At 43.0% G+C, this 25,236-nt stretch overlaps 1 protein-coding gene across 1 annotated transcript; it reads right to left on the bottom strand.

The window, feature by feature from the left end:
* Positions 1–588: 588 nt before the first annotated feature.
* Positions 589–25,193, bottom strand: LOC124538260 (ubiquitin carboxyl-terminal hydrolase puf). The gene is made up of 56 exons (XM_047115250.1): positions 24,999–25,193; positions 24,751–24,847; positions 23,763–24,526; positions 23,421–23,692; positions 23,117–23,335; positions 22,729–22,902; positions 22,477–22,555; positions 22,333–22,405; positions 21,905–22,023; positions 21,573–21,687; positions 20,161–20,329; positions 19,788–19,931; positions 19,378–19,505; positions 19,219–19,297; positions 18,222–18,400; positions 17,459–17,639; positions 17,043–17,193; positions 16,476–16,782; positions 16,068–16,257; positions 15,558–15,686; positions 15,071–15,247; positions 14,279–14,606; positions 13,724–13,848; positions 13,378–13,497; positions 13,188–13,310; positions 12,731–12,871; positions 12,476–12,587; positions 12,144–12,358; positions 11,892–12,060; positions 11,592–11,818; positions 11,135–11,338; positions 10,638–10,810; positions 9,927–10,093; positions 9,728–9,818; positions 9,391–9,568; positions 8,733–8,873; positions 8,324–8,475; positions 7,769–7,895; positions 7,252–7,362; positions 6,738–6,814; positions 6,553–6,661; positions 6,105–6,263; positions 5,667–5,861; positions 5,398–5,544; positions 4,932–5,330; positions 4,707–4,841; positions 4,436–4,626; positions 4,106–4,303; positions 3,907–4,022; positions 3,693–3,808; positions 3,171–3,444; positions 2,629–2,814; positions 2,397–2,536; positions 2,151–2,285; positions 1,800–2,076; positions 589–941 (listed from the first exon to the last, which is right to left on the bottom strand). Exons 1-56 carry the CDS (start codon positions 25,039–25,041, stop codon positions 745–747), a joined length of 9,744 nt encoding a protein of 3,247 aa, XP_046971206.1. The 5' UTR covers positions 25,042–25,193; the 3' UTR covers positions 589–744.
* Positions 25,194–25,236: the final 43 nt, after the last annotated feature.

Raw genomic sequence — 25,236 nt, 5'->3', positions numbered from 1 at the left:
TAGCCCTCGAACAATTTTCATTGTAAGTAGTGCAACAAACATATAAATTAATAAACGATATATGGGGTAAGTCCCAAATATATAGTTTTCATGTTTTAAAAATTTTAAATAAATTTTCAAAGTAAGATATATCATAAAACTAGTCAATTGCTAAACTTAATAGTCAAAATTTAATTCGATTCACGCCACAGAGTAGCCATTTATTTAATATTGAGAATAATTACAGGTTGCAGACATATAATATTTACAGATATGTGTGCTTAAAAAATCTAATTTGTAACGGTTTACTAGAAACAACCGTGAGGTATATCAAACACAATGCGGTTTATTTTTAAAGTGCTCTCATTTCATAATCTAAATTTCAACGTGATAAAGGTGGGTGGGAGCTGAGATGGCTCAGTGGTTAGAACACGTGCATCTTAACCGATGATTGCGGGTTCAAACCCAGGCAAGCACCGCTGTTTCATGTGCTTAATTTGTCTTTATAATTCATCTCGTGCTCAGCGGTGAAGGAAAACATCGTGAGGAAACCTGCATGTGACAAATTTCATAGAAATTCTGCCACATGTGCATTCCACCAAACCGCATTGGAACAGCGTGGTGGAATATGTTCCAAACCCTATCCTTAATGGGAGAGGAGGCCTTATCTCAGCAGTGGGAAATTTACAGGCTGTTACTTTACTTTACTTTACTTTAAGGTGGGTATTAGAGTCGCTCTGATGTCACAGTCCGGGGTTAAGTCGCTCAGTCGTCGGGCGGCTGCAGCTGGTGCAGGCGTCGCAGCGCGTGCGACAGCAGCGGCAGCAGGTCGGGCAGCGCCGGCGCCTCCTCCGCGGACTCGTCGGACTCCTCCAGCGGCTCCTCGCCCTCGCTGCCCTCGGCGGACGGGCACCGCGCCTCGCTCGTCGGGCCGCCCGCCTCCGCCTCGCCGGTTTCTTCTTCTATAATGGAAACTATTATTGCTCAATAATTTGCCGCAACATTGTAACATCTCAAGTTATAATTTGCTACAATAGCAAAAAATAATAAGACGATATATTCTAGTAGCGTAAAAAAAACATATTATATTTTTTTAAGGACAAGGATATTTTAGTCGTATGGTGCAATACTGTACATGTACTACAGAAATTGTTTGTTTACGACTTTACAGAAACTTCTAAAATTATCAGTGTTTCTTTACTGAATCGTCCTTATTAAATACTTCCACTCGAATTACTCCACCTATAAAAAAACGTTCACATCAAAATCCGTTGCGTAATAGGCTATTCGACTGGTTTTTAAAATCCATTTTATATTATTTAGTAGAGGTTAAGGAACCCAGTCAAAGTAGATTTTTTTATTTCTAGTACATATTTGCCGAAAAATATCATATTAAAAATTCCATATTTAAATAACGCGCGAAAACGCTACCTGGACAATATGGCGCTGCAATGGGGTCGGTGACGTCACTTTGCTGTATTTTAATCTGTGGTACATATAGTAGAAAAGGAAGGTTTACAACAAAGTGACTTCATCGTAAGCCCGGCCAATCAGGAGCGTTTTGTGTCACGTGACAAACGTTTGAAAAAAATCATCTTTATTTATTGATTTTTTAATAAATTAATTATTATTTTCAAGTTTCGTTAGTAAATAACCATTTTTAAACTCATAATATACACTGATTACAATAATTCACAGTTCATTTTTCGCATTGTCAAATAGCCTATTATATAGATCTAACCATACATAGGGACAAACAGCAGTAAGCGACTTCGTTTTATAATATGTAATGATTACATAAACTCAGCATAGCGATTTACCGGTGGGTCTCAGCAGCCTTTGGTGCAGCGCGGTGGCGGCTCGATGCAGAGCGCGCGCTAACGACGAGCCCGTCGTCGGCCGCGCCCGCTCGGCCATCAGCAGCAGCGCCCGCGTACTGCCCACCAACGTCACGAGCGGCGCCCGAGCTGCGCTGCCGGCCAGCTCCTCGGCCAGGGCCTCCGCCGCCCGCGACGAGCCGCCCACCGCGCCCGAGCTGCCCGACCCCCCCGCCACGCTAGACGCGCCCGACGCACACGGACTCGTCGCCCCTCCCAACTGTATTAAAAATTAATTAGTGAATTGTTTAGGTCAATATCCAAATAAATGTAAACAAATTAAACGAAGAATACTTTGGGATAATAATGCTGCATGAAGTCGTAGATGGCAGGATCAGCTAGCGACTCTCGTTCGTCCAATAGCACCGCATCGACGTACTCCGACACAACACTACATTCCAGCAACATTTCTTCTAACTTCGCGTCCGCCTGGAGGATAACACGCTATCAGTAGTTTTTTTTAAACTTAGGTTGAATATAACAAAAGTATCCACACCGACGAAATTGTACATTGAAATGGCAAACATAGTAGTGCCTCACCGGTGACGTGGCGACGTCTCTCCAGAAGGTTGCGAAATAATTGAAACGAAGCGGCACCGCCTCGAGCGCGCACAGCGCTGACAGCAGCACGAGCTGCTCCGACATGCAGCGCTGACTCCGCGCGACTCGACAACACGTGTCTGCAAAATTTAAGTTGTCATATTGTTGAATACCGTTCGTAATATACAACCGTAACCTATAAAACGGCATGGACATAATATCTGGTACACACCAATGAACTTGTGGTAGGGGCGGTAGAAGGCGGGGCGCGGCGGGGAGTGCGGGTGCGCGTGTGCGTGCGCGGTGCGCAGGCGCGGGCGCGACGCCGCGCGGGCCGCCGCGTGCGCGCCCGCCGCCAGCGGCACGAGCGCGCCCAGCGCCGCGCCGCCGCCGATCAGCACTAGCTCGCGGAGAACACCTGTCGACGGCGGCATCAGATAGGCGATCTCAGTGCATGGACATGTTTTCAATCTCATGATTTTGTTCTCTAAGCATTACAATTTTAATATCTTCAAATAATTATCTTCGAAGAGTTAATTATTAATTTATAATACATAACGAACTGTCGAGAAACAAATAAATATACAGATTATTTGAATTTGAATGCGGAGGAAAGATTGCAATAACTTTCTATTCTCATATTGAATTAGGAACAAACCACAAGAGAAAAAAAGTGACCGAGTGTGAAACCTTCGATATTTACATTTTATTATCTAGCTCCAAGATGCTCGAGGTGTTATTTTTCTGGGTATACATAAGGGAACATGTCCTAACCGAGAGCGGCGTGCGGCAGGCGCGGAGTGCGCTGGTGCAGGTTGAGCAGCGTGAGCAGGCGGCGGGCGCACTCGGGCCAGTCCTTGCAGGCGAGCAGCAGCGCGCGCGCCTCCTTGGCGTCGCGGCGCAGGCGCAGCGTGCGGCACAGCGCGCGCGCCCAGCGCAGCGCCGCGCCCAGCTCCGCGCGCACGGCGCTGCCCGCGCCCGCGCTGGCGCCGCCCACGCCGCCCACGCCGCCGCCCTCCACGTACACCGCGTGCAGGCTGTGCAGCGCCTGTTACAGGACAGCATCGAATTGCATTTATGCGTTCATTGTAAGATGATGATAAGTATTTCTAATACGTAGGTCTAAATAACACTTCAGATAGATACATAAAAGTTTCTTCTCAAAATATTCGAGTCACAAATAGACACACATATTAGATTCGACGATTTTTCAACACTAGACCTTCAAATCACATTAGTTTCAATGTATTTCAAACGAAAAGTTAAAATGTTATATAGTTTATGTATACTACTCACTTCAAAAGTCATCTGTAGGCCACCATTGTAAACTACATACAGTCTATCGTCCTCGTTCTCGACGAGCGTGCAGAACGCCGATATTAACGTCGTCCAGCACGTCCGTCCATTTAAACCTGCAAAAGTAATTCGTACGATGCGAACACTAGGAGAAACCGCCGCTACTGAGGTATAAGCTTAGTTATAGTATTAGTAGAGAGACGGCTCAACTTACCCTGTAAGTAAGCGGAGAGCGTGCTCCGGCGGAAGGCGGCGGCCTCGCGCGCGTCCACGCCCTCCGCGCCGCCCGCGCCGCCCGCTCCCCCGCGAGCCGCCAGGATTCGCGCTAGCCTGGCGATCAAATTATGTTACTTATCTCTTTATAACTTACCAAAATTGTTTTTGTATAGCTTGCATTATAGTGCCGGTCGAACCTGAGCAGCTCGTCCGCGGCGCCGGGGTAGAGGTGCGCGTGCGGTGCGATGTTGCGGAAGGCCCAGTGTATGTTCTGATGCTGCGCGAGCGCACGCGCGAAGGCCCCCGAGCGGCGGCAGCACAGGCGCAGCAGCGCGTAGTACGGCGGTAACATTGCGCGGTTGTACGCCACTACCTCGCCGTCCTCGTGGTCCGCACTGCAAGTTTTAATAGTACAATGAGCAAATTTCTCTATTTTTTCAATGATATAAAATGTTAGATGGTTTTTATCTTAGTTGAATATTTTATAAGTTTAATGTAGAAAAAATATATGCAGAACTGTAGCTTACAGAATATAATTGAATGCTATGTGTTTAGTGAGGCGCTGGTTGGCTAGCATTAGTTGCACGTTCTCTGGACAGTCCACAGACACGGCGTGCCAGAACGTGAGCAGCGCCTGCTTGTTGGGATGCACCGCCACCGACGGCTCCGATATCGCGGGGTGGTACAGCTCCCACAGATCGTTGAAGTACTGACCGAACTGCGCACGAAAAAAGAAACACAAAGATAGGTACATTTCTTACTCAAGTCATTGACTTTTGAAGTAAATCGATTACATACCATTAGCTTCTCTACCCTACTGACGACACAATACGACATGACTCCAAAATATGCGGTCAGCTTCATAGTTCCGTGGACGGCGATGTCCGTATATTTTCGAGCAGCTTTTAATTTCCCTAGCAGCATCGTATACACCTGGGTAAAGCGAGAAGCAAATTAAATGACTACTAATAAAACGAGACGTGGCTAGTGGCGTGGCCAGAGAGCACGGGGCTCGGGGCGCACCTGGTGCAGCGTGTGGTGCGCCGTGTCGGGCAGCTTGGCGAGGTGCAGCGCGGGCGCGGGCAGCGGGCGCGCGCGCGCGTAGCCGGCGCGGAAGTGCTGCGACGGCACCAGCGCCACCAGCAGCAGCGCGGCCGCCGCCCGCACGCGCGCCGCGCCCGCCGCCAGCAGCTGCGCCTCCAGCCAGCGGTCGGCCGTGCGCAGCGCCCACGCGTGCGCCGCCTTGTTGCGCGGCACCTGCATGGCGAGCCACTCGAGCGCCGCGTGCGGGCACACGTCGCCGGCGTCCCACAGCCGCGCCAGCACCAGCTGCGTGAAGCACGGCAGCCCGCCCGACGCGCCCGCGCCGCCGCCGCTGCCCTCCACCAGCAGCGTCAGCAGCTTAAAAAACGGCCCGCAGCTCTGGAACGAACGATCCCGTTTAGTCTACGTCGGTACGTTACATTTGCGACCGATTAATTATACTAACTTCCGAGTGTTTCGCGATCGCCTGGAAGATCATGTTCACTATTTTTTGGGCGAGCGCTTCGTTCCACCGACACAGAGCGAAGATCAGAGATCTAGTCTGCTGCAGATTTAGACTGTCCCTCGTTTGCTGATAGATGAAAGGAAACCCCTGAAACGTTCATAAACAAAGTATAATTTTAGGATAATAAGAGAAAAAAATTGTCATTATTAAGATATATTTGCGTACGTGTTCGTACGAAGATACAAACTATTACATATGGTCCACCGTACCTTGGCGTGCAGCAGCGCGCGCGCGTCGGGCTCGGCCAGCGCCAGGTGTCCGGCGGGGTCCCGCGAGCGCTCCACGAGGCCGCTGACGAGCGCCACCATCTTGTCGAGCGCGCCGGGCCGCAGCTTGTCTCCGCAGCCGTCCGCGGCACCGCTGCCGCTGCCGCTACCACTCGCCTCCTCGCTGGGGGATTCCACCTGCAGCACTTCTCCGCTCAGTACCGCTTATACTCGCTACCGACATTCTCTTGACGAAATTTACGATGTAATTGACATGATGTCGTAAGAAGATCGTAAAATAGCCGAGCTAAATATTAAGAATACATATTTTTGTGTGAAAATTAGCTAATATTTGATCCAATCGCTAATAATTCTATAATAACATAACACAAATGGATTTTAATAATTACCCAAAAACCTACAGTAACCAATACATCATACCGTGTTAGAGTTCTGCCCCAAGTAGAAGTTGACCATTGAGGAGATAGCGTTGACCCTCAACATGAACTTGCCCTCCTCCTCGCCCATCTTGCTGAACTCGTACAGCAGGCTGAAGTACTCAGTCAGGTGCCGTAAATGAGACCGCGCTCCGCTTTCCATCTGACAACAGGAAATTCACTTTTTAAATAGAAAATTCAGCTTCAAATATTAAACCAATAAAAGTTTATTATTAGACACCCATAGTAAAGATTTTCACTATTAAAATTTTAACTATTACATACTATAAAGTCAAACTTAATTGTGTACCCCACTAAAAGAACGCAACATTGATATTGTTACATTTGGCAACCATTATTAGAAAATTGAAATAAATCCACAAGTCTATAGGACTAAAACCTTATTTCTCGTTATTTTATATTATTAAAAAAAGGAAAGAAAAAATTCTTACCAAAGACAATAACATCCTTATAAACCTAGTAACACAACTCGCTTCCCCTAATTTGCTATTGTCTTCACTTTCTTCCGTACCCTGAAGATACAAGGCACAATGACTAGATCTGAAATTAATAGGATTTCACACAATCATCCATTTATATGTTTAAAGTTACTTTAAAAATAAATAATAATAATCACCTCAGCCTTTGTATAACATGCATGCATAGCCTCTGGAACATTTGTCGAACCATTTGATTCGGACATTTTATTAACACCTGAAAAAAAAAACGGTTTTATTTGATAAAAATAATAATTAAAATTTATCGAAACAAAACGATACATTAGTGTCAAAAGAGGTATATTATAGCTTAGTTTGTGATAAAAGGCTTTACCTACGAGTCGAGATGGCCCAGTAGTTAGAACGCGTGCATCTTAACCGATTATTGCGGGTTCAAACCCAGGCAAGCACCGCTGATTCATGTGCTTAATTTGTCTTTATAATTCATCTCGTGCTCAGCGGTGAAGGAAAACATCGTGAGGAAACCTGCATGTGACAAATTTCATAGAAATTCTGCCACATGTGTATTCCACCAACCCGCATTGGAACAGCGTGGTGGAATATGTTCCAAACGTTCTCCTTAAAGGGAGAGGAGGCCTTTAGCCCAGCAGTGGGAATTTACAGGCTGTTGTTGTATGTGATAAAAGGCTTTACCTGCATAGGCCACCACGTGTCATCAGCCATGTGACCGAGAAACCACTCGGAGGCTGCGGCGGACGCGTTGAACTGTTTCGTCACCAGCTCCACCCAGGACACCATCGTAGGCTGTAACATTTATTTTTATATAATAAGTATAAATATAGTCACGCGTAAACTGACATATTCCTATACTGATGATAAATGTCAGATAATGGACATAATAATAATAAATAGTAAATATTGGACAAAATCACATACATTGCCCCAATGTACCCCAATGTTTAGCTTAAGCACTTGTGTAAAAAAAATTAACGACGGAACAACTCATACCCAGACCTAAGACAACATAGAAAACTAATGAACTTTTTCTATATCGACTCGACCGGGAATCGAAAACCCAACTTACTCATATACAAAAAAAAAGTCGTGGTGTACACACTACTCGACCACGGAGGTAAATATATCCAATATTAAAATCCATACGCTCCAGTTATTGTTTTTAATTACACTACGCATATCCTGATAGACTAACCTTTTCCTTGGCATGTATAAATGTTTCGATGAAGAAAGAGGTCGACAGTCTGGCCGCGACCTCTGTGATCTCCGGCCTCAGCGTGAGTAGCGACTGCGGCACGGAGCTGCACATCTGACCCATGAACCTGTTGGGACATGGAGTCTTGACCACGGGCAACAAACTTGGCGTGTTTTACTTTTATGGCCTATTTTTGACACTATTCCAACATGGTAGGTTTGTTCATGTTAATTCAATGTAGTATACTATGTTATAGAACAGAATCGTTCGTATAAAACTAGCGACCCGCCCCGACATCACACGGGTCTAATGCTGATACTTAATATACTACAGACTTTTTCTTATTTCTTTACTTTATTTTCTCGTATTTTATACAAAAACCTTCCTTTCGAATCAATCTATCTATTAAAAAAAAAAAAAAACCGCAACGAAATCCGTTGCGAAATTTGAAGGATCAGACAGCGATGAGGGAATTTGTTTCATACTATGTAATGATGATAAATGATAATGATAAAATTAGTCGTTCTTTCTCTCAAACATGAAGCGTATACGAACGTGAAGTAGGCGTGTTGGAATATGTTCTTGTCGTGCAGGAACTGCATGTTGTCGTCCCAGATCCAGCGCAGCAGGTCGGGCGGCAGCTGCACGGCCGGCGCCGCCTCGCGCCGCTCCACCGCCGCGCTGGCGCTCTCCTCCGCGCGCGACGACTGCCGCCCACACACAGGCAATTATTAATACTGAGTGACCATCCTATCGATTCTATATCTTATAGAGCTCAGAAGAGAAAACTACTGAGTATTGATTGACTATTGATTTTTCATTCTCATTTTGCTTCTCTGGTCGATTAAGGTAACAACGGGTTGTATTTCGGATGTTTATAAGTATTTAATTAATGAGAGAATAATATGTCGAAAAGAGAAAAATATGTTGTGTTCTACTCCACAAGTGTTATCGACCCAAGTACCTGCGCCTCCTCCTGCTGGCCGCAGTCCGAGCCCCGCTGGTTGCGCGGCGGACTGAGCTCGTAGAACAACATGTAAGCGCTGTTCGTCTTCTCGAAGGAGAAGTCCATAAATTTATCCGTGACCGAATCGTATGTTTTACTCTGAAACAAAAAATAAGTTACTTATTTGTATATAAAAACATTTTTGATAAAACGCATACATAGCTAGTCTTCAACCACTCGCATAACATCGCCAAAAACCCACACGGTAACAAAATAATTTTCAAGAAAGGATTGAGGCATCAGCAGTGGCGTAGCTATCGTAGGGCCAGGAGGTGCAGTGCACCAGGGCCCCGGAGTTCAGGAGGCCCTCTAAACTAAACGTTAAGCTTCTGTAGCTTGAAAATCACGACCCTACGCACAAGATTTCTTATTTGGTATCTATAATTTTAAAGGGTAATTATTAGTTAAAGAGGGATGGGAAAGAGGGGGTGAGAGACCGATTCTTTTTCTATGCACCGGGGCCCTTCCTCACCTAGCTACGCCACTGGGCATCAGTGCCGTAAAACTTTGTCTAATCCATTTTTATAGTACTGGTAAAAGCCCCTGCACTCTCCCCCCTGCCTCCGTGAAGGAGTCGGGGGGAGGGGGGGGGGGGTAGTAGAGTGCGTGCGCTCACGGTCATCTCGCCGCCGAAGCACTCAGCGGCGATATGCGCGGGGTCGAAGGGCTTGACCTCGGCGTCGTTGAAAAGCAGCCAGCGGTCGTGCAGCTCGTGCTCGCGGTCGCGGATGAACGAGTAGTAGTGGCCGCCGTCCGCCGTGCCCGTGTGCACCGTCACGCCTATCAGCTCGTACCTGCGCACCGACACCGTTAGACACCGGGACACCTCACACTACACTAAGCTCACGGAGTAGTCGTCACGGAGTAGTTTGTAAATAAAAACATTTGGAGATAACCTCAAACTATCAGGCAAACAGTTTTATATCTGTATTATTGAAACCGCAAGTACTTACTCATAATGCTCTTCTGTATCTGGATCTTCGGTTTCATTGTAAGAACTATTTTCGCCGTCTTTTTTTAATTCAGCTGATTTTATTTTCTCCTCTGTAATATATGCCAGTGTTACATAAACATATTTTTTTTTATTGTCTTTGAACATAATCAGACATAAGCAAGGAGATATTTGTTAAAATGAATCGATATAACGCTTACCTTGGTATTGCGCCGGCATCAAATGTTTCTCGACGTAGCCAGACATGTCGAGCCGCATGGGAAAAGAGAAGTGCGTGTTGACTTTCTCCTTGAGCATCGTGAGCATGTTGAACGTGTACCGCATCGTGTTGAAGCAGAGGATGCGAGGTAGTTTCTTAAAACACGCTCTAAAAATATAAAAACAATATGTTGTTATAATCTTAATGACAGCATCTTAACAAAAAAAAATCTTATTATTATTATTATAAAAATATAATATTAGACGTTAACAATACTATACGTTTTATTACTTTGCTTATTTTAAACAATTAAAGCATTAAAACAAATACGTATTTATCGATTTAATCGTACTTATAAATAAGGAGGCCACAATCAAAATACACTTAGGCTCCTACAGGGACTTTTGAATCGTCATTCAACAACTATGGTAAGTGGAGCCACCACCGATTCGGAAAGAAGATTATTACCGAGAAGAACCGGCAAAAAGCTCAGTAGTTACTCTTTTTTCCATGATCACACAAATCTTATGAATTAGACAAGTAGTCGGTTTGTATTTGGGCAGTTCTTTATGGATCGTTAGTCAAAGCACAATCTGCCTAGGAACTGTTTAGTGTTCCAACTCCCGAAACGATTGACGACCACAGCGACACGACACATCATTTATAATAACTGTAATTTAACAAGTGTTAGTGAGTTACAGATAACAATTACCGTTTCTCGGCGCGAACTTTGTTGGCACACTGCGAGCACGTGTAGCAGTTGTCGCCCTCGAGCGTGTCCTTGACGGTGACCTCGTCCAGGCTCTGGTGCAGGTTGCGCATGTCGGCCACCTGGCAGCGCACCGTGTAGAACTCCTCCAGCGTGCGCGACACGTGCGGGCAGTCCTGCGGACACGCCCACCGTCACACCGCGCACTAATGGCGTCACCACTAGCTAAGGTAACCATGTTATAAATACAAAATGCCTTGATGGTGGCTAGCTTGTGGAAAATTAGATCATATACAGGGACGGATTTTATTGTAAGCAGCTGCGACAGTACGTAAAGTCACTAGTCCTTCGGTATGATTATTGAGATTAGATAAAGTTATGTACTTGTGATGGAGCATGATATCTAATGCCTCATTAGCGAAGTTCATTGCCCTGTAACTGGTCCAGATGTTCGTGTTAATCGACTTGTATGAAAGCTGAAATGAGAAATGTTTACTCACCAACGACACAACGTTGTTACTTAGGACGCCACAAAAAAGCGTCTTGACTAGTTTTTTTAATTCGGGAGTCATCTCCTCGAGCTTGGATACGAGGTCTATGAAAAACTCTGCCATGTCCTTCTGTTCGCCAGTGTTCAGCGGCTGGTGATCCATCTGGTAGACCTTGCAGAAACTACGCGGATTATAAGCCTTGCGTTCACTTTCCTGAGAAAATACAATGAAAAAACTTAGGCATGATCAGTGATTTTACGGAAAGTCAAAATCTTTGTATCATTTACGTTTAAGAATTTATGTTTAAGAACATCATCCAATTTTAGTGACGCTCTAAATTTTACCCACCTTACCCAAAATTTATATATAGTTTTTTTTTATTTAACAAAAAGCAATATATGTAAATTTTGGGAGCGAATGTTTAATCCTGATTCAGAAAGTAGAGGGCGGGGGCTGGGGGCATTACCATGAGGTAGGCGAACATGCGCTGCATCTCGTGCAGCGTGGGCGCGTGGCGGCTGTGCGCGGGGTCGGCGCGCAGCACGGCCGCGCGCGCCGCCGGCATCATGTACAGGTGCTGCATGCACGACGCCATGTAGCACGTCGCGCCCAGGTTGGTCAGCCCCGCGTAGCCGCACTCCGAGCGCGACTCCTCCGCCGGCCAGTAGTCCCACGGGTACGACGACGACGGGCCTGCGGGGGGGGGGGGCGGAGCTTAGTACGCGCGCTCATCTACTCGACGATCCCGACGGATCGGATCGCTTACCGGGCTTGTGATGTTCCATGAGCTTGTGATGCAGGACCATGTAGTTGTCCGGCGCGCCCCGAACCAGTTCCACTAGCAAGTCGTAGGCTGCGGCGCGAGACTTCTGCGACTTGCACTTCGGAAGATTTCTCTGGGAGGGGTTGGGGACGTCGAACAGGAACCCGAAAACCTAGCGAAAAGTAGCACATTTTTGAGGGTTCGTCAGACAGAGGTTTGATTAAGAGCCGTCCAAATAAAGATTATTTTATATACCATTTCTAAGGTTCTAGTTCCTTGTTCTGAGTTTTTAAAACGTAGGGGATGTTTCGATAAGTGCGTGAGGAGACTCAGTTGGCCGTACAGTCCGTCGTCGGGGGTGCACGGCTCAGAGCGTTTCTCTATTATCTCACGTTTTTCAAGGGAACAACGGATTTGTTCACAGAGTTCGTTTAAATCTGGAGCTCCGCTGTCTTCTGCGACCGCACCTTCTAAAAAATGGACTTTTTCTAAATCATGTTTAATCGACAAAGTTATACTCTTTGAAGCATATATATATATATATATAAAATTTTATTAATATTACGTAAAAAAATATAATAAAATACCTTTAAAGAAGTCTTCTGGTAACCCGTCTATCAATCTACATACAAGCCAGAAGTAGTCTCTACATGCTGGGCCATATGGTTCCTTTCCTTCTTCGGCGTGATGATGAGCAACCTTCAAATATTTAAAAAGCAAAATAGCTATTAGTAGAAGATAATGGAATGATGGATGGATGGAATATAAAACATTAAAAAATTAAGTGTAAAAATTATTTAAACATTCATATCGTGCCATAGGTTAAAGTCTTCCCCGGTTACCTCGTGGTGGTGGTAATTGTGTGGTCGCATGTCAGCGGCGCGAGGCAAATGCTGCAGCAAAAGTTGCAGCAGAGGAGCCAGCACGCCCGTCTCGCCGCCAGCGCACAGGCGATACAGCGCGCTGCCCGCCTCGCGACGAACCTACGTAAACATTGGTTAAACGTCGAAACTACCGAGAATATGATACAGTCAGTTTAGGCGCAATACCAGCAACCATACGTGCTTTCCGGGGCACGGGAGTGTACTGGCTTAAAACTTTTTGATTCCCAGACTGGGAATAGTAGCAGAAACCCCGACAACTTTTAAAAGGACAGAACCTGCGCTATGAAGTCTCATCATCTGCTTCAGAATCTGCCTTATATCAAAAGCCAGATTGACGTGCAGACAAAAATCTCTGAAATGTATAGTGGAGGGCTGTAATCGAAATAATATGGCTCAATGTGTAGGCAGCACTCACGGCGGGGTCGGCGTCGTCCAGCAGCAGGCGCGGCGCGGCGCGGCGCAGCGACCAGGCCAGCGCCACCGCGTCGCCGCCGCCGCGCGCCCACACCACGCACACGCGCATGGCGTGCTGCACCACCTGCGCACACGCACACTCACTACCGGCCCGCTCGCCCACCCGCCCGCTCCGGCGTCGCGACCCTCACCTGCGCCCTCCCCCAGAATCCAGTCTTGTATGTGGTGGGCTCCTTCACCGTGGCCGCCTCGCATAGTATCGATATCAACCTCTCCGTCGTTTCCTCCACGTTCATCAAGGATAGTAGAGCCTAGGATCAATGATTGGAATTAGTGTGTTTTAATTTTTAACAAAAAGTTCTACATAATTACTATTTGTGCTACTTAAAAGACTGACAATACCATGGAATGGATTTAAATTTTACACGTGTGAATTTTTAAATAAGATTAAAATTAATTCTTGCAATGTCACAGGCAAATTGTTGATAAAACACAAATACAATATTTTCTTTTAATAAGATAGTACGAATAACGTACTGGGTGTAGTTTTGGAGTCTGTCCGGTTTCAGAGGTGGGCAATGTTCCGATGCGACACAGCAACTGCAGTAATAACGCGAGGCAGTCTTGCCGCCACTCGCTGTCGTCGCTTCGCTGCAAAACGCCTGGAGAACCAAATTACACATATACACATAATATGATGATTTGTACAATTGGAGATTATTACCAAGCCTTTCAACGTTTACTGTTTGCTACGATGTATATTAATCAGTGCATTACAACCGTTTTCCAACAATACTGATAATTCGTTACAGTATGTATTTGTATATAACTAATAAACTTTCAATTTGTAATGTGAATACATCAGAAAACGTAATTACAAGCTATTTTCGACCTTAACTTGTATCAAATAGATATAACTCAATATGTATATATAATAGACAAAGATTTTATTAGTAAGTTTTTGGGTTTATTTGTCAATTAATTAGTTTTCGCACCCTAGTTCTTGGAAGCCATACTTTTTCAAATTAACTGCAGTGGCCAATTTTTTTTTTTTGTAATTATAATGAATGAATGTAATGTTAATGGACTAACCTGACATCATAATATCATACAGCAACCTCAGTCCACCCTTCTTAATAAATAATTCGTTCCAATTTTCTACACACACTTTCTCTTCAGTCTTATCCAAGCTACTGGCGGGTTCCTTCACATTCGAACCATTATTGTTTGAACTTAGTTTGTCTATAATATGTAGAGAGTACATTAGTTTCTGTGGACTCATGGGGTCTAAGAGTTCTGGGAGCTTATTCTCTGATGGGTTTTGAAATGCTTCCAGAAGTGTAGGGTTAAGAGGCACAGCTTGAAGAATGTCCCAGACGCGGCGAGATAAAAGTTGCGCTTTAGTATGAGCTACAGGCTCCTGAAAATGATAAATGATTTAATGTTATAAATTAAATTACAATACATTTATAACAAATGTTCATAATCAAAATTAAATAAATATAATTAAAGTAAGGTAAAGTAAAGTAACAGCCTGTACATTTCCCACTGCTGAGATAAGGCCTCCTCTTCCATTAAGGAGAGGGTTTGGAACATATTTCACAATGCTGTTCCAATGTGGATTGGTGGAATGCATATGAAGCAGAATTTCGATGAAATTAGGCACATGCAGGTTTCTTCACGATGTTTTCCTTCACCGTCGAGCACGAGATGTATTATAAACACAAATTAAGCACATATATTCAGTGGTACTTGCCTGGGTTTGAATCATCGGTTAAGATGCACGAGCTCTAACCACTGGGCCATCGCAGCTCTTATTAATTCAACCATTCATTTTATTATTTTCAATAAAATCAAATAAAAAAAAAATTAATAGACATTCACCCCAGTCCCTGGCTCCTTCATCTGGCCGAGCGCTTGCATTAGCGTGAACAAGTGGTGAAAATAGGTGGGGTCCAGCAGCAGGTGGGTGGGCAGCCGGGCTCTCGCCGGCGCCGGCTGCGCGGACGGCCACTCCGCCCACGCGCCGCGACCGCCCACGCCCACCGACACGAACACCAACTGTGGGCGTGGTACAGAAATACATATGACTTTACTATTAGTTACTGAAATATGTAGATAGATAGATAGATATGGGCACTAGTTCAGATTTTATTTTCTCAAGGTCACATTTGAGCATAAATTACATTATACATGCGAAAGTGAAATCGTTACGCTTTTAAGTCTTTTCTATTCAGCGGATTTTTATGAAACTTAACATCCACGTTGTCAGGGGTGCAGGAAAGGATATAGAGGATCATAAATGCCTTTGATACTGAATAGACTGAAAGTGTGAGATTATGATTTTATAAATATTACTTCTATTCCAGACCTGGTTATCCTTAAACCCCATATCGTAAAGCGTCCTCTCATCATAGTCGATCGTCAGCTCCTGGCCTTGCGTTATCATTCGGAGAGGACCATCCGTTGCGAGCGCAGTGACGCCCTCTTCCCCTTGAATCTGTATGTAAATAAATAAATATAAATATGAGACAACATCACATACATTACTCTGATCCCAATGTAAGTTGCTAAAGCACTTGTGTAGTGGACAATCAGAAGTAACAACGGTACCACAAACACACAGACCCATGACAACATAGAAAATACAGACGAATTGATAACCTCCTCCTTTTGGAAGTCGGTTGAAAACTAATGATAATCTACATCAACTTGGCCGGGAATCGAACCCAGGACCTCGGTGTGGCATACCCATGAAAACCGGTGTATACACCACTCGACCACGGAGGTCGTCAATGTAATGTAATATGTAAATTATTAATTTATAAATAGAAGTGAATCATATTTAGATAATGTCGATGTGTAACTAGGGGTCGCGCACCTGTCTCTCCCACCAGACGTGCACGTGCGCGCGCAGGTGCGCCACGAGGTCGGACTGGTGCAGCGCGAGCGAGGCGCGCGGGCCGGCGCCGGCGGGCTGCAGCGTCACGCGCACGCTGCCCGCGCCGCTCGCGCCGCCCTCCCACGCGCCCGACTCCGCCAGCGCCCAGCGCCGCAGGTGGTACGCGTACCTGCCGACCGACCGACTTGTCACTTGTACTCCCAGAACAACCGAGTAGTGTTTTAGTAGGCAGACATTACAGAGGCTTTTAGCCATACCTTACGTTGCACATGCCAGATATAGCATCAATATTATTATATGATATTATTAAATTTTGTAATGCGTAAGTTCTTATGTATAATTGATCAAAGTTATATTTATAAACACAAGATTAAAATAACAACATACCTTCTTTTGAATGTATCTAAATGCGTTTTTAGCAACAACAAAGCCCTCTGTATACACTGTAGCGCGGCTTCTTCGGTCATATGCTCATAAATATTCTGTTTATCGGTCGTTTTTTCAGTCTCTTTATTTTCTTCTATTGGAACGCTCGATGACAGCGACGTGCCCTGGCCGTCGTCGTTCTTAGATATTAACCTCTCAGCGGCTGATGACAGGTGAAACATACATTTCGAGACAAAGTCGTCTTCTTGTTGTAACTGTTGGCCCATGTAGTAGCTGTTGAGGTATTGAATGGCGCCCATCGATACATCTGTATGACAATAAAAAGAAGGTCAATTATAATTTTTAAATACTAGACCAAAAAGAATGGCACAAAGCTTTTTTATGATATTTGCAACGAAGCAATATATTCCAAAACTATCTCCTCAAAGGGAGAGTAGCAGCAGTGGAAAATTTACAGATTGTTATTTTTTTTATGATATTTGCACCATAACATTTTACGATTATTTTTTACAAATAAGAACTCAATGGATTAAGTATCATTAATTTGGAATGTTTAAGTGAATGTACCGGTGCTATTGGCCCTAAGCGCGATCTTCCACAGATGGTCCATGGCCAGCGTGTGCGGGTGCGCCGCGTCGCGCGAGTCGCCGGCGCCCAGCGCCATGCGCGCCAAGTTGCACAGCTGCTGGTACAGGCTGAGGCCCATTATGCTGATAGTCTGGGAAACACATTCAATCAAACTTTTATTTCTAGTCTATTATTAAATGAAGTATTGTTACAAAGTAATCGAGACTAGTACATATACAATTTACAATTTATGGTTCTAGCAATGGAAACTACAATTCCATTGATTATATTTATTTCAATAGCAGAAATAATGACGTTTATAAAATAATCAAACATAATGAATTTTATGCGTATGTATGTTCAAATATATTATTTTTATATATAAGTTTATTAACACAATAATGTTTTAAATGAACCTCAGGATCCAGTGTGGGCATTTTCTCGACGTAGAGGAAGCGTAGCGCGTCTAGACCGAGCGCATGTTGGTCGGGCGACTTGGTGTGCGACAGCAGCCACGAGTACAGGCAGTCGGCGCACTCGCTCGACCCGCGCGCCACCAGGCACTGCCACAGCTCCTCCACTTGCTCCACAGTCAGCCTGTGGACGAGGACTCGGTTTTTAATTCATACAATAATATAAATATATAAATATATAATTTTACTTGGTGGTAGGGCTTTGTGCGAGCCCGTCTGGGTAGGTACCACCCACTCATCAGTTATTCTACCGCCAAATAACAGTAGTCAGTATTGTTGTGTTCCGGTTTGAAGGGTGAGTGAGCCAGTGTAACTACAGGCACAAGGGACATAACATCTTAGTTCCCAAGGTTAGGTTTTTAGGAATAGTTAATATTTCTCACAGCGTCATTGTCTATGGGTGATGGTGACCACTTACCATCAGGTGGCCCATATGCTCGTCCGCCAACCTATACCATAAAAAAAAAAAAAAATTATGGACGATCGATCACGACATATTTGCCAGCCGATTGGTAAAAATTATCAGGACTCAGAACCTTGTTCCATCAATCATTACACATTCAGTAACTCGAAAATTAATTAGCTTCTAACTCGTTCGAACGCTGAAAAATGACATCGAATGTTCTCATTCTGTGACTACAAGGACGAGCACAGCAGGGGGCTGCGGTATGTCTATGATGGTACGTGTATGAGCGGTCGGTGTGACCTGAAGTGGTGCGGCGAGCCGACGGGCGAGAATATGGCGGTGAGGAAGTGCAGGCGCACGGTGAGCTCGGTGATGTGCGCGTAGTGCTGCGCGTCGGCGGCGCGCGCGCCCGCGTAGTGCCGCAGGTCCTCCAGGAACAGACGCATCATGCCGCGCTCGCGCTCCGCCCACATCACCACCTGCGCACGACACGAATCAGCCCCCACCTCAGAGGAAACTTACTCACGAATACCATTGTTGCTATCCAAATTTATTATTTTTAATTAAATACAAATATATGAGACAACATCACATACATTACTCTGATCCCAATGTAAGTAGCTGAAGCACTTGTGTTATGGAAATCAGAAGTAACGACGGTACAACAAACACCCAGACCCAAGACAACATAGAAAACTAATGGTAATCTACATCGACTCGGCCGGGAATCGAACCCGGGACCTCAGAGTGGCGTACCCATGAAAACCGGTGTACACACCACTCGACCATGGAGGTCGTCGTATAATTCTATATTAATGTTAAATAATTGTATTAACTAACGTGATTGTATTTTTTTTAAATGTTGAAAAAGTGTAACTACTGAGTTTCTTGCCGGTTCTTCTCGGTAGAATCTACTTTCCGAACCGGTGGTAGCTTCACTTAATTGTTAAATGACGATTCAAAAGTGCTTGTAAAAGCCCACTTGAATAAGGTATATTTTGATTTTTGATTTCTAATAACAGCAAAAACAACAGCCTGCAAACTTCCCATTGTTGGGATAAGGCCTCCACTTCATGACATATTCTACATACTATTGGTGGAATATTCGTGTGGCAGAATTTCTATGAAATTAGACATTCAGATTCCTCACGATGTTTTACTTCATTACGGAGCACGAGATGAGTTATAAACACAAATTATTAATTTACATAACAATAACATTTTCATTCCAAAATATGACAGTATTATTTTCGTTCCGTCATACAATTAATAATATAAGTAAAATAAAAACTGTAACCTGGTGCATATCCATTCCTCTTAGTTGTTGGAATGACGAGAATAACTTTGGCAGCAAACGCAGCGATACCGCAACGGATCTGTTCGAGTTAATTATGTTTGATGAACATTAGTAGCAAAAAAAATAATCAAAGATCAAGTGAACAAAAAATATATTTACCTATGATTAGCGAGATTGTCTAGACATCCCTCTATGAATTTGATTCTGATGAATTTGTCAGTACTAAAACATAGCAGTGCACATAAAGCTTTCTCCGCCTCTAACGCCAGACCCTCGCCGAGTTGCTCCTATAAAATTTATAACAATTATAACACATATCATAATGATTTAATATATTTTTGTTTATATTATCTGTATAAAAATGAAACCATTGATTTACTACGAAATCGACGCAAAGATACTTCTAAGAAACTATATGATTTTTACTCATACAAAGTCGAGTCAAATAACCATACATATTTGATTGATTGATGATTTTTATTCAATAGAAACTTCGATAAATTGTTTATATGCAAAAAAAATGCAACTAGAATAGGATATAATATGTGTGGCATCGTCATACGACTCACAATGGCGCCGTCCTGCAGCAGATCCCACAGCAGCGTGTTCCCGGGCCGGCACACGTCGTCCACGTTGAAGGGCAGCGGCGCGGGGGCGGGCGACGGCGGGCGCGCCTCTAAGCCCACGCCGCCGTACTCCGTTAGGCATTGCGCCTGCATAAAAAGGATACACGTTCAGTATGAAATTAGCCGCATCTTATAATCTATAAATATTCATAAAATTGTATAAAAAGTCATAAAGCCTGCACATTTACTTAATAAAAGGAGGATTATTCTCAATTCGGTTAGTATTTTTATTTTCAAAACAAATATTTTTTGTCATTTTATAACTTGTTATCAATTTGTCACTCGCTCGCCGTAAGCGTGTGGGGGGGGGGCGTACCTGCGCGGCGAGGCGGGCCAGCTCCTCCTCGCAGGCGGAGTCGTCCTCGTCGAGGTCGGGCAGGTGCCGGTGCGAGTGCGAGTGCGCCGACAGCGCCGACGACGCGCTGCCCTCCTCCTCCTCGCGCCGCTTGTAGCTCTCCATCAGCCGCAGCTCCATCAGCCGCCTGCTTTTTATTAACAAATTATATAGCAACAGCAACAACAACAGCCTGTAAATTTGCCACTGCTGGGCTAAGGCCCCCCCCTTTAAGGAGAAGGTTTGGAACATATTCCACCACGCTGTTCCAATACACATGTGGCAGAATTTCTATGAAATTAGATGATGATGTTTTCTTTCACCGCCGAGCACGAGATGAATTATTAACACAAATTAAGTACATCAATAATCGGTGGTGCTTGCCTGGGTTTGAACCTGCAATCATCGGTTAAGATGCACGCGTTCTAACCACTGGGCCATCTCGGCTCTAATTTAAATAGCATATAAATTATATAGCAGGATGCTATTATTATTTTATACAGACAGTCGAAGCATTTCATATCTTGTGATGGATTTTAGAGAGTTGTTATGTCAAAATAAATATGAAGACCCCACCCGTCCTAATATAGGCAGAAAATAATGTGTATAGTACAACACAACTTAGATGTAGCATCGGAAAATTCAACCACGTCCACTTGTAAAATTGACGAATATATTAGGTCATATGACATTACAAGTTATTACGTTTGTGTAAAAATCATATTCACATGAGAAATAAATATTGATAATTTGAGATAGTATACTTATTTTGAATTTTGCCGATGCTACATCTAAGTTGTGTCGTAATATACATTTTCCAAATGGTTAGTTAAAATGAAAGTAGCGAAATAAATAAATATTGATAATTTGAGATAGTATACTTATTTTGAATTTTGCCGATGCTACATCTAAGTTGTGTCGTAATATACATTTTCCAAATGGTTAGTTAAAATGAAAGTGGCGAAATAAATAAATATTGATAATTTGAGATAGCATACTTATTTTGAATTTTGCCGATGCTACATCTAAGTTGTGTCGTACTATACATTTTCCAAATGGTTAGTTAAAATGAAAGTGGCGAAATAAATAAATATTGATAATTTGAGATAGCATACTTATTTTGAATTTTGCCGATGCTACATCTAAGTTGTGTCGTACTATACATTTTCCATATGATTAGTTAAAATGAAAGTGGCGAAATAAATAAATATTGATAATTTGAGATAGTATACTTATTTTGAATTTTGCCAATGCTACATCTAAGTTGTGTCGTACTATACATTTTCCAAATGGTTAGAAAAAATCAAAGTGGAGACGAGTCCTGGCTCTAGTAACAGAACGCATCTGATGTGCTGTCTCGTACGCAATTAATTAGTAAATAGGTAATTTCCAACCTGGCGTCGACGTTGTCGCACAGCAGCTGACAGTGCGCCGTGTCGCTGCCCGACGACTCCTCCTCCACGTCGGACACGGACTCCGCTAAGTCCGCGCTCTTCAGTTGTGTCGCTACTGGCCGACAATTATATTACAAATCTTATTTAGCGGCAGTAATAAACAATTAATAATGCGATTAACAGTTTTCAATAAGAATATAAAAACAGTTTTAAACTCATATATACACTATTTGACATCTAAATGCAATTATATTAAAAGATTTGTACTGTAATTTTTGTTAGTTGATATATCTCTAAAAAGATCCAATGAAGTATATGGACCATGCACTCACGGAAATGCCTGGTCTTGCCTGGCTTGTGACGCTTCTTGTAAAGCTTCTTCTTCCGCGGCCGCAGCAACTCTTCGGCGCCGCTGCTGGCACTTCCGCTGCTTCCTGCTCGCTTGTTACGTCTATGAGAACAATTTATATTTTACTCATCATTCACAAGTTTTAGTAGTCGCCCACAGCTACGCTCACAAAAAGTTAGCCTATGACTTTTGTTGGAGTTCAAGTTTGCTTCATACTCAATTTCATCAAATTCTGTAGCGGTTTGGTTGTGAAAGAGCGACAAAAAGGCAGACAGACAAACAGAGTTACATATTTATAATATTAATATAGATAATAAACAAATTACTCTTGTGTCTCATTTAATGATCTGTATAAATACGAGTTTATTTAAATATAAAAAAACTTTGAACGAATTTTCTGATGTGACTTACTTTTGACAAGATTTAAGTGAAGAACATTCTTTCTTAGTCAGTTCTTCGCCTTCTCGGAGCCACTCTTGCTCAGCTGTAAATACAAAATACATAAATAATTTATCGTAGTTTAGTAATTAAAGAGAAAAAAAGTTGATTATATACCTGTAAGTTCACGTTGATGTTTGCTTTGCTTCCGAGGTGTAGGTCCAGCCTCTTCCCCGGAGGTACTCAATTCTTCACACTTTAAACATATTATCTATATAATTTACAACTACCAATAAAGTGTAACAAACATCTAATGCATTATTATTTTTTATATGTATTTTTACAATGTACACATAAAGCGTGTCTATATACAGTGTTAAACGCAGCATGAATGGGTTCCACAAATGATTCTTGGGTCAAGGCCGTTACCGGGTCGTCGTCGGAGTTGGTCTGGTCCATGCTGACGCTGGCCTCGGAGGAGGAGCGGTGGTGCGGCTTGCACACGGGCGGCGCCAGGCGCGGCGGCTCGGGCGCGGGCGAGCCGGCGCCGCAGCCGCCGCGCGCCCACATCGCGCGCATCAGCGCCGACGCCAGGTACAGGCTCTGCCACCACAAGCTCAAACTCTAATCCCTTCCTCCAGTGTGGAAGCATAACACACACTTATTGATACCGCCGGTTCGGAAAAGAAAATACCTAAGAGGAACCGGCGAAAGAAACTCAGCGGGATAAAACTGGCCGCTAAAGCACTACAACCCAAATCAAATTTATTATAATTTATTACCATGCTTAAACTTAATGATCAGTAGTTAGACTAACCTGTTCAGTGTGTTCCTTGGGAGGTAGAGAACATAGCAGACTATATAGATGTGCACACGGCTTTGGTGCTAAGGCCCTAATAAATCCAGGTAGCAGGTCATATACTTGACGGCCACAGTGCTTAAGCTGGGCAGCCGCCCATACCAACTCTACATGCTCGGGGGTAACTCGACCTTCCACAGCAAGAAACTTTAAAATCATGTGGGATTGCTTTATCACCTGTAACATAGCAAATTATTTTATTTAAAATAAATTTATCATAAAAAAGGTTAATGCAAAGTAAAGAAATAAACAGTTTATTTACCTCAACATGTAAGTTAGGACCAAACAAGTGTTCAATGATATTATTATTAGTTAACCAAGTTGCCAATTGTTGTCCGGCCAGTTCTGCATCAGCAGCCGGTTCTCCTGCACAGAGCTCATTATGTGCAGCTATATGTGCATTGATTTGTGCTACTCCAGCCAGCCTCATGGTCAATGTACTGCTATTGAAATATTTGAATGCTAATGCCAAACCATCTCCGTCAAATGCTAGCGGGGCATCAAGTGGTTCTTTCGCAGCTCCCCACATAAAATCTGGTATCAAATTTTTATGTTTTAGTTTAAATAAAATTTAATGAATTATGAAAAAAATTAAATGACTTACCCGCCATAGACTTGACAGCTGGTACCCTCAAGTCTTTGTCTTCCAAACTACACATATATTTTAATATCTTGCTCCTTAAAGGCATAAAAAGTTGAGCAACTGCTCTGAAATTTAACCACAGTTTTAAGTTACCAACAGCTGCCACTATTGCATGTGCCATAGACAAAGGAAGACTAGTAGGTGTTGCACTTTCAAATACTGATGTCATGGCACAAACTCCTCCAAGTTTACAAAATAAGCTAACATTCCGTAATAAATATGCTGGTATTTCTGTATCATGAAGATCACAGTATGAGCTCAGATTTGATATCTCCTGTGCCGACAAGTCATCTAGACGGCTAAGTGCTGAATGTTTACATGCTAAATAAAGAGGGAAATTTAGGAGAAATATCTTGGACACTATATGCATTAGCTTTTCCTTCTGCTGCATAGACCATGTTTCCGTATCACCAGTAGGAGTTGCAGGTTTATCTATGCTAGTAGCTTCATCTGCAGATGGTTCATTTAGTTCTGGAGGTTTCGTACTTTCTGTTTCCAGAACCTTTTCTTTTGATTCCGGGCTTTCTTCTTCATTTTGTAATGTGTTTAAAACTTCTGGTTCTTTTTGTATTTCTTGACTATCAGTGTTTGCTTCAGTTTTAACAGTAGCTAATAAATCATCTTTGAGTTGTTTAAGTTGGCACACGGATAAGCACAGAATGCTTTGAACCACCAAATAAAATCTTTCAAAATTCTTCACATCACGGTAACAGCACATACATTGCCTTAAATATAAGTACATTATACGATTTAATATCATTTTAAATAAAATTAATTAATTAAATACATTTTGAACTGTCAAAATACGTTTATAACAATTTACTAATACAAAAACTAATTGTGCCTTAAAAGGAAAGCTTGCCATCAAAATTATTTATAATTTATAATATTTTTTATCATAATATAATAATTTTATAAATGAATAATACTCTAATAACGCAATTCCTACCTTTGTGGCCACGAAAGAATATAATTTAATACTGTTTCGAGTTCGGATTGACTTATAGTTGGATACTGGGACACATCGTCGGTTAATCTTGTTTCACCTAAAATAAAACAAACATAAAGGGCATTTAGACTAAATTTTATTTACTTTCATTCATTTAATAAAAGTTTAGTATGAATAATCAAAGTTCTAAGTAAGAAAATACACGTAAAAGTAAATGGTTCACAATATTTCGAAACAATGTAACTTACAATTTACTAAAAGCTGTGAAAACTCCGAACAAACATCACACATTCTCGACGTTTTGTGTTAATATAAGGCGAAATATTATTAAAATATTATCGCAGTTGTTATTACTTTTAAAATATTGATCATTATTGATATTTTCGTATCAGAAAACGAACACTGCCTCAGAAATGTCACAGAATCCGTTCCACCATTGTTGACGATTGTTGTCAAAGTAGCGTTTCGATATGGCATATTTACAAG

Source organism: Vanessa cardui, chromosome 20 (genome assembly GCF_905220365.1).
Source record: "Vanessa cardui chromosome 20, ilVanCard2.1, whole genome shotgun sequence".
Taxonomy (NCBI): domain Eukaryota; kingdom Metazoa; phylum Arthropoda; class Insecta; order Lepidoptera; family Nymphalidae; genus Vanessa; species Vanessa cardui.
This window is presented reverse-complemented; position numbering and strand designations above follow the sequence as displayed.

What these genes read in the sequence shown, in the direction of transcription:
- LOC124538260 (XM_047115250.1), bottom strand. Translation starts at nt 25,041, where the DNA reads ATGTGTGATGTTTGTTCGGAGTTTTCACAGCTTTTAGTAAATT. An exon ending in ATTCTTTCGTGGCCACAAAG is followed by an intron (nt 24,527 to 24,750) that starts GTAGGAATTGCG and finishes CTTATATTTAAG; the next exon opens with GCAATGTATGTGCTGTTACC. An exon ending in GAGACGTCGCCACGTCACCG is followed by an intron (nt 2,286 to 2,396) that starts GTGAGGCACTAC and finishes GTTATCCTCCAG; the next exon opens with GCGGACGCGAAGTTAGAAGA.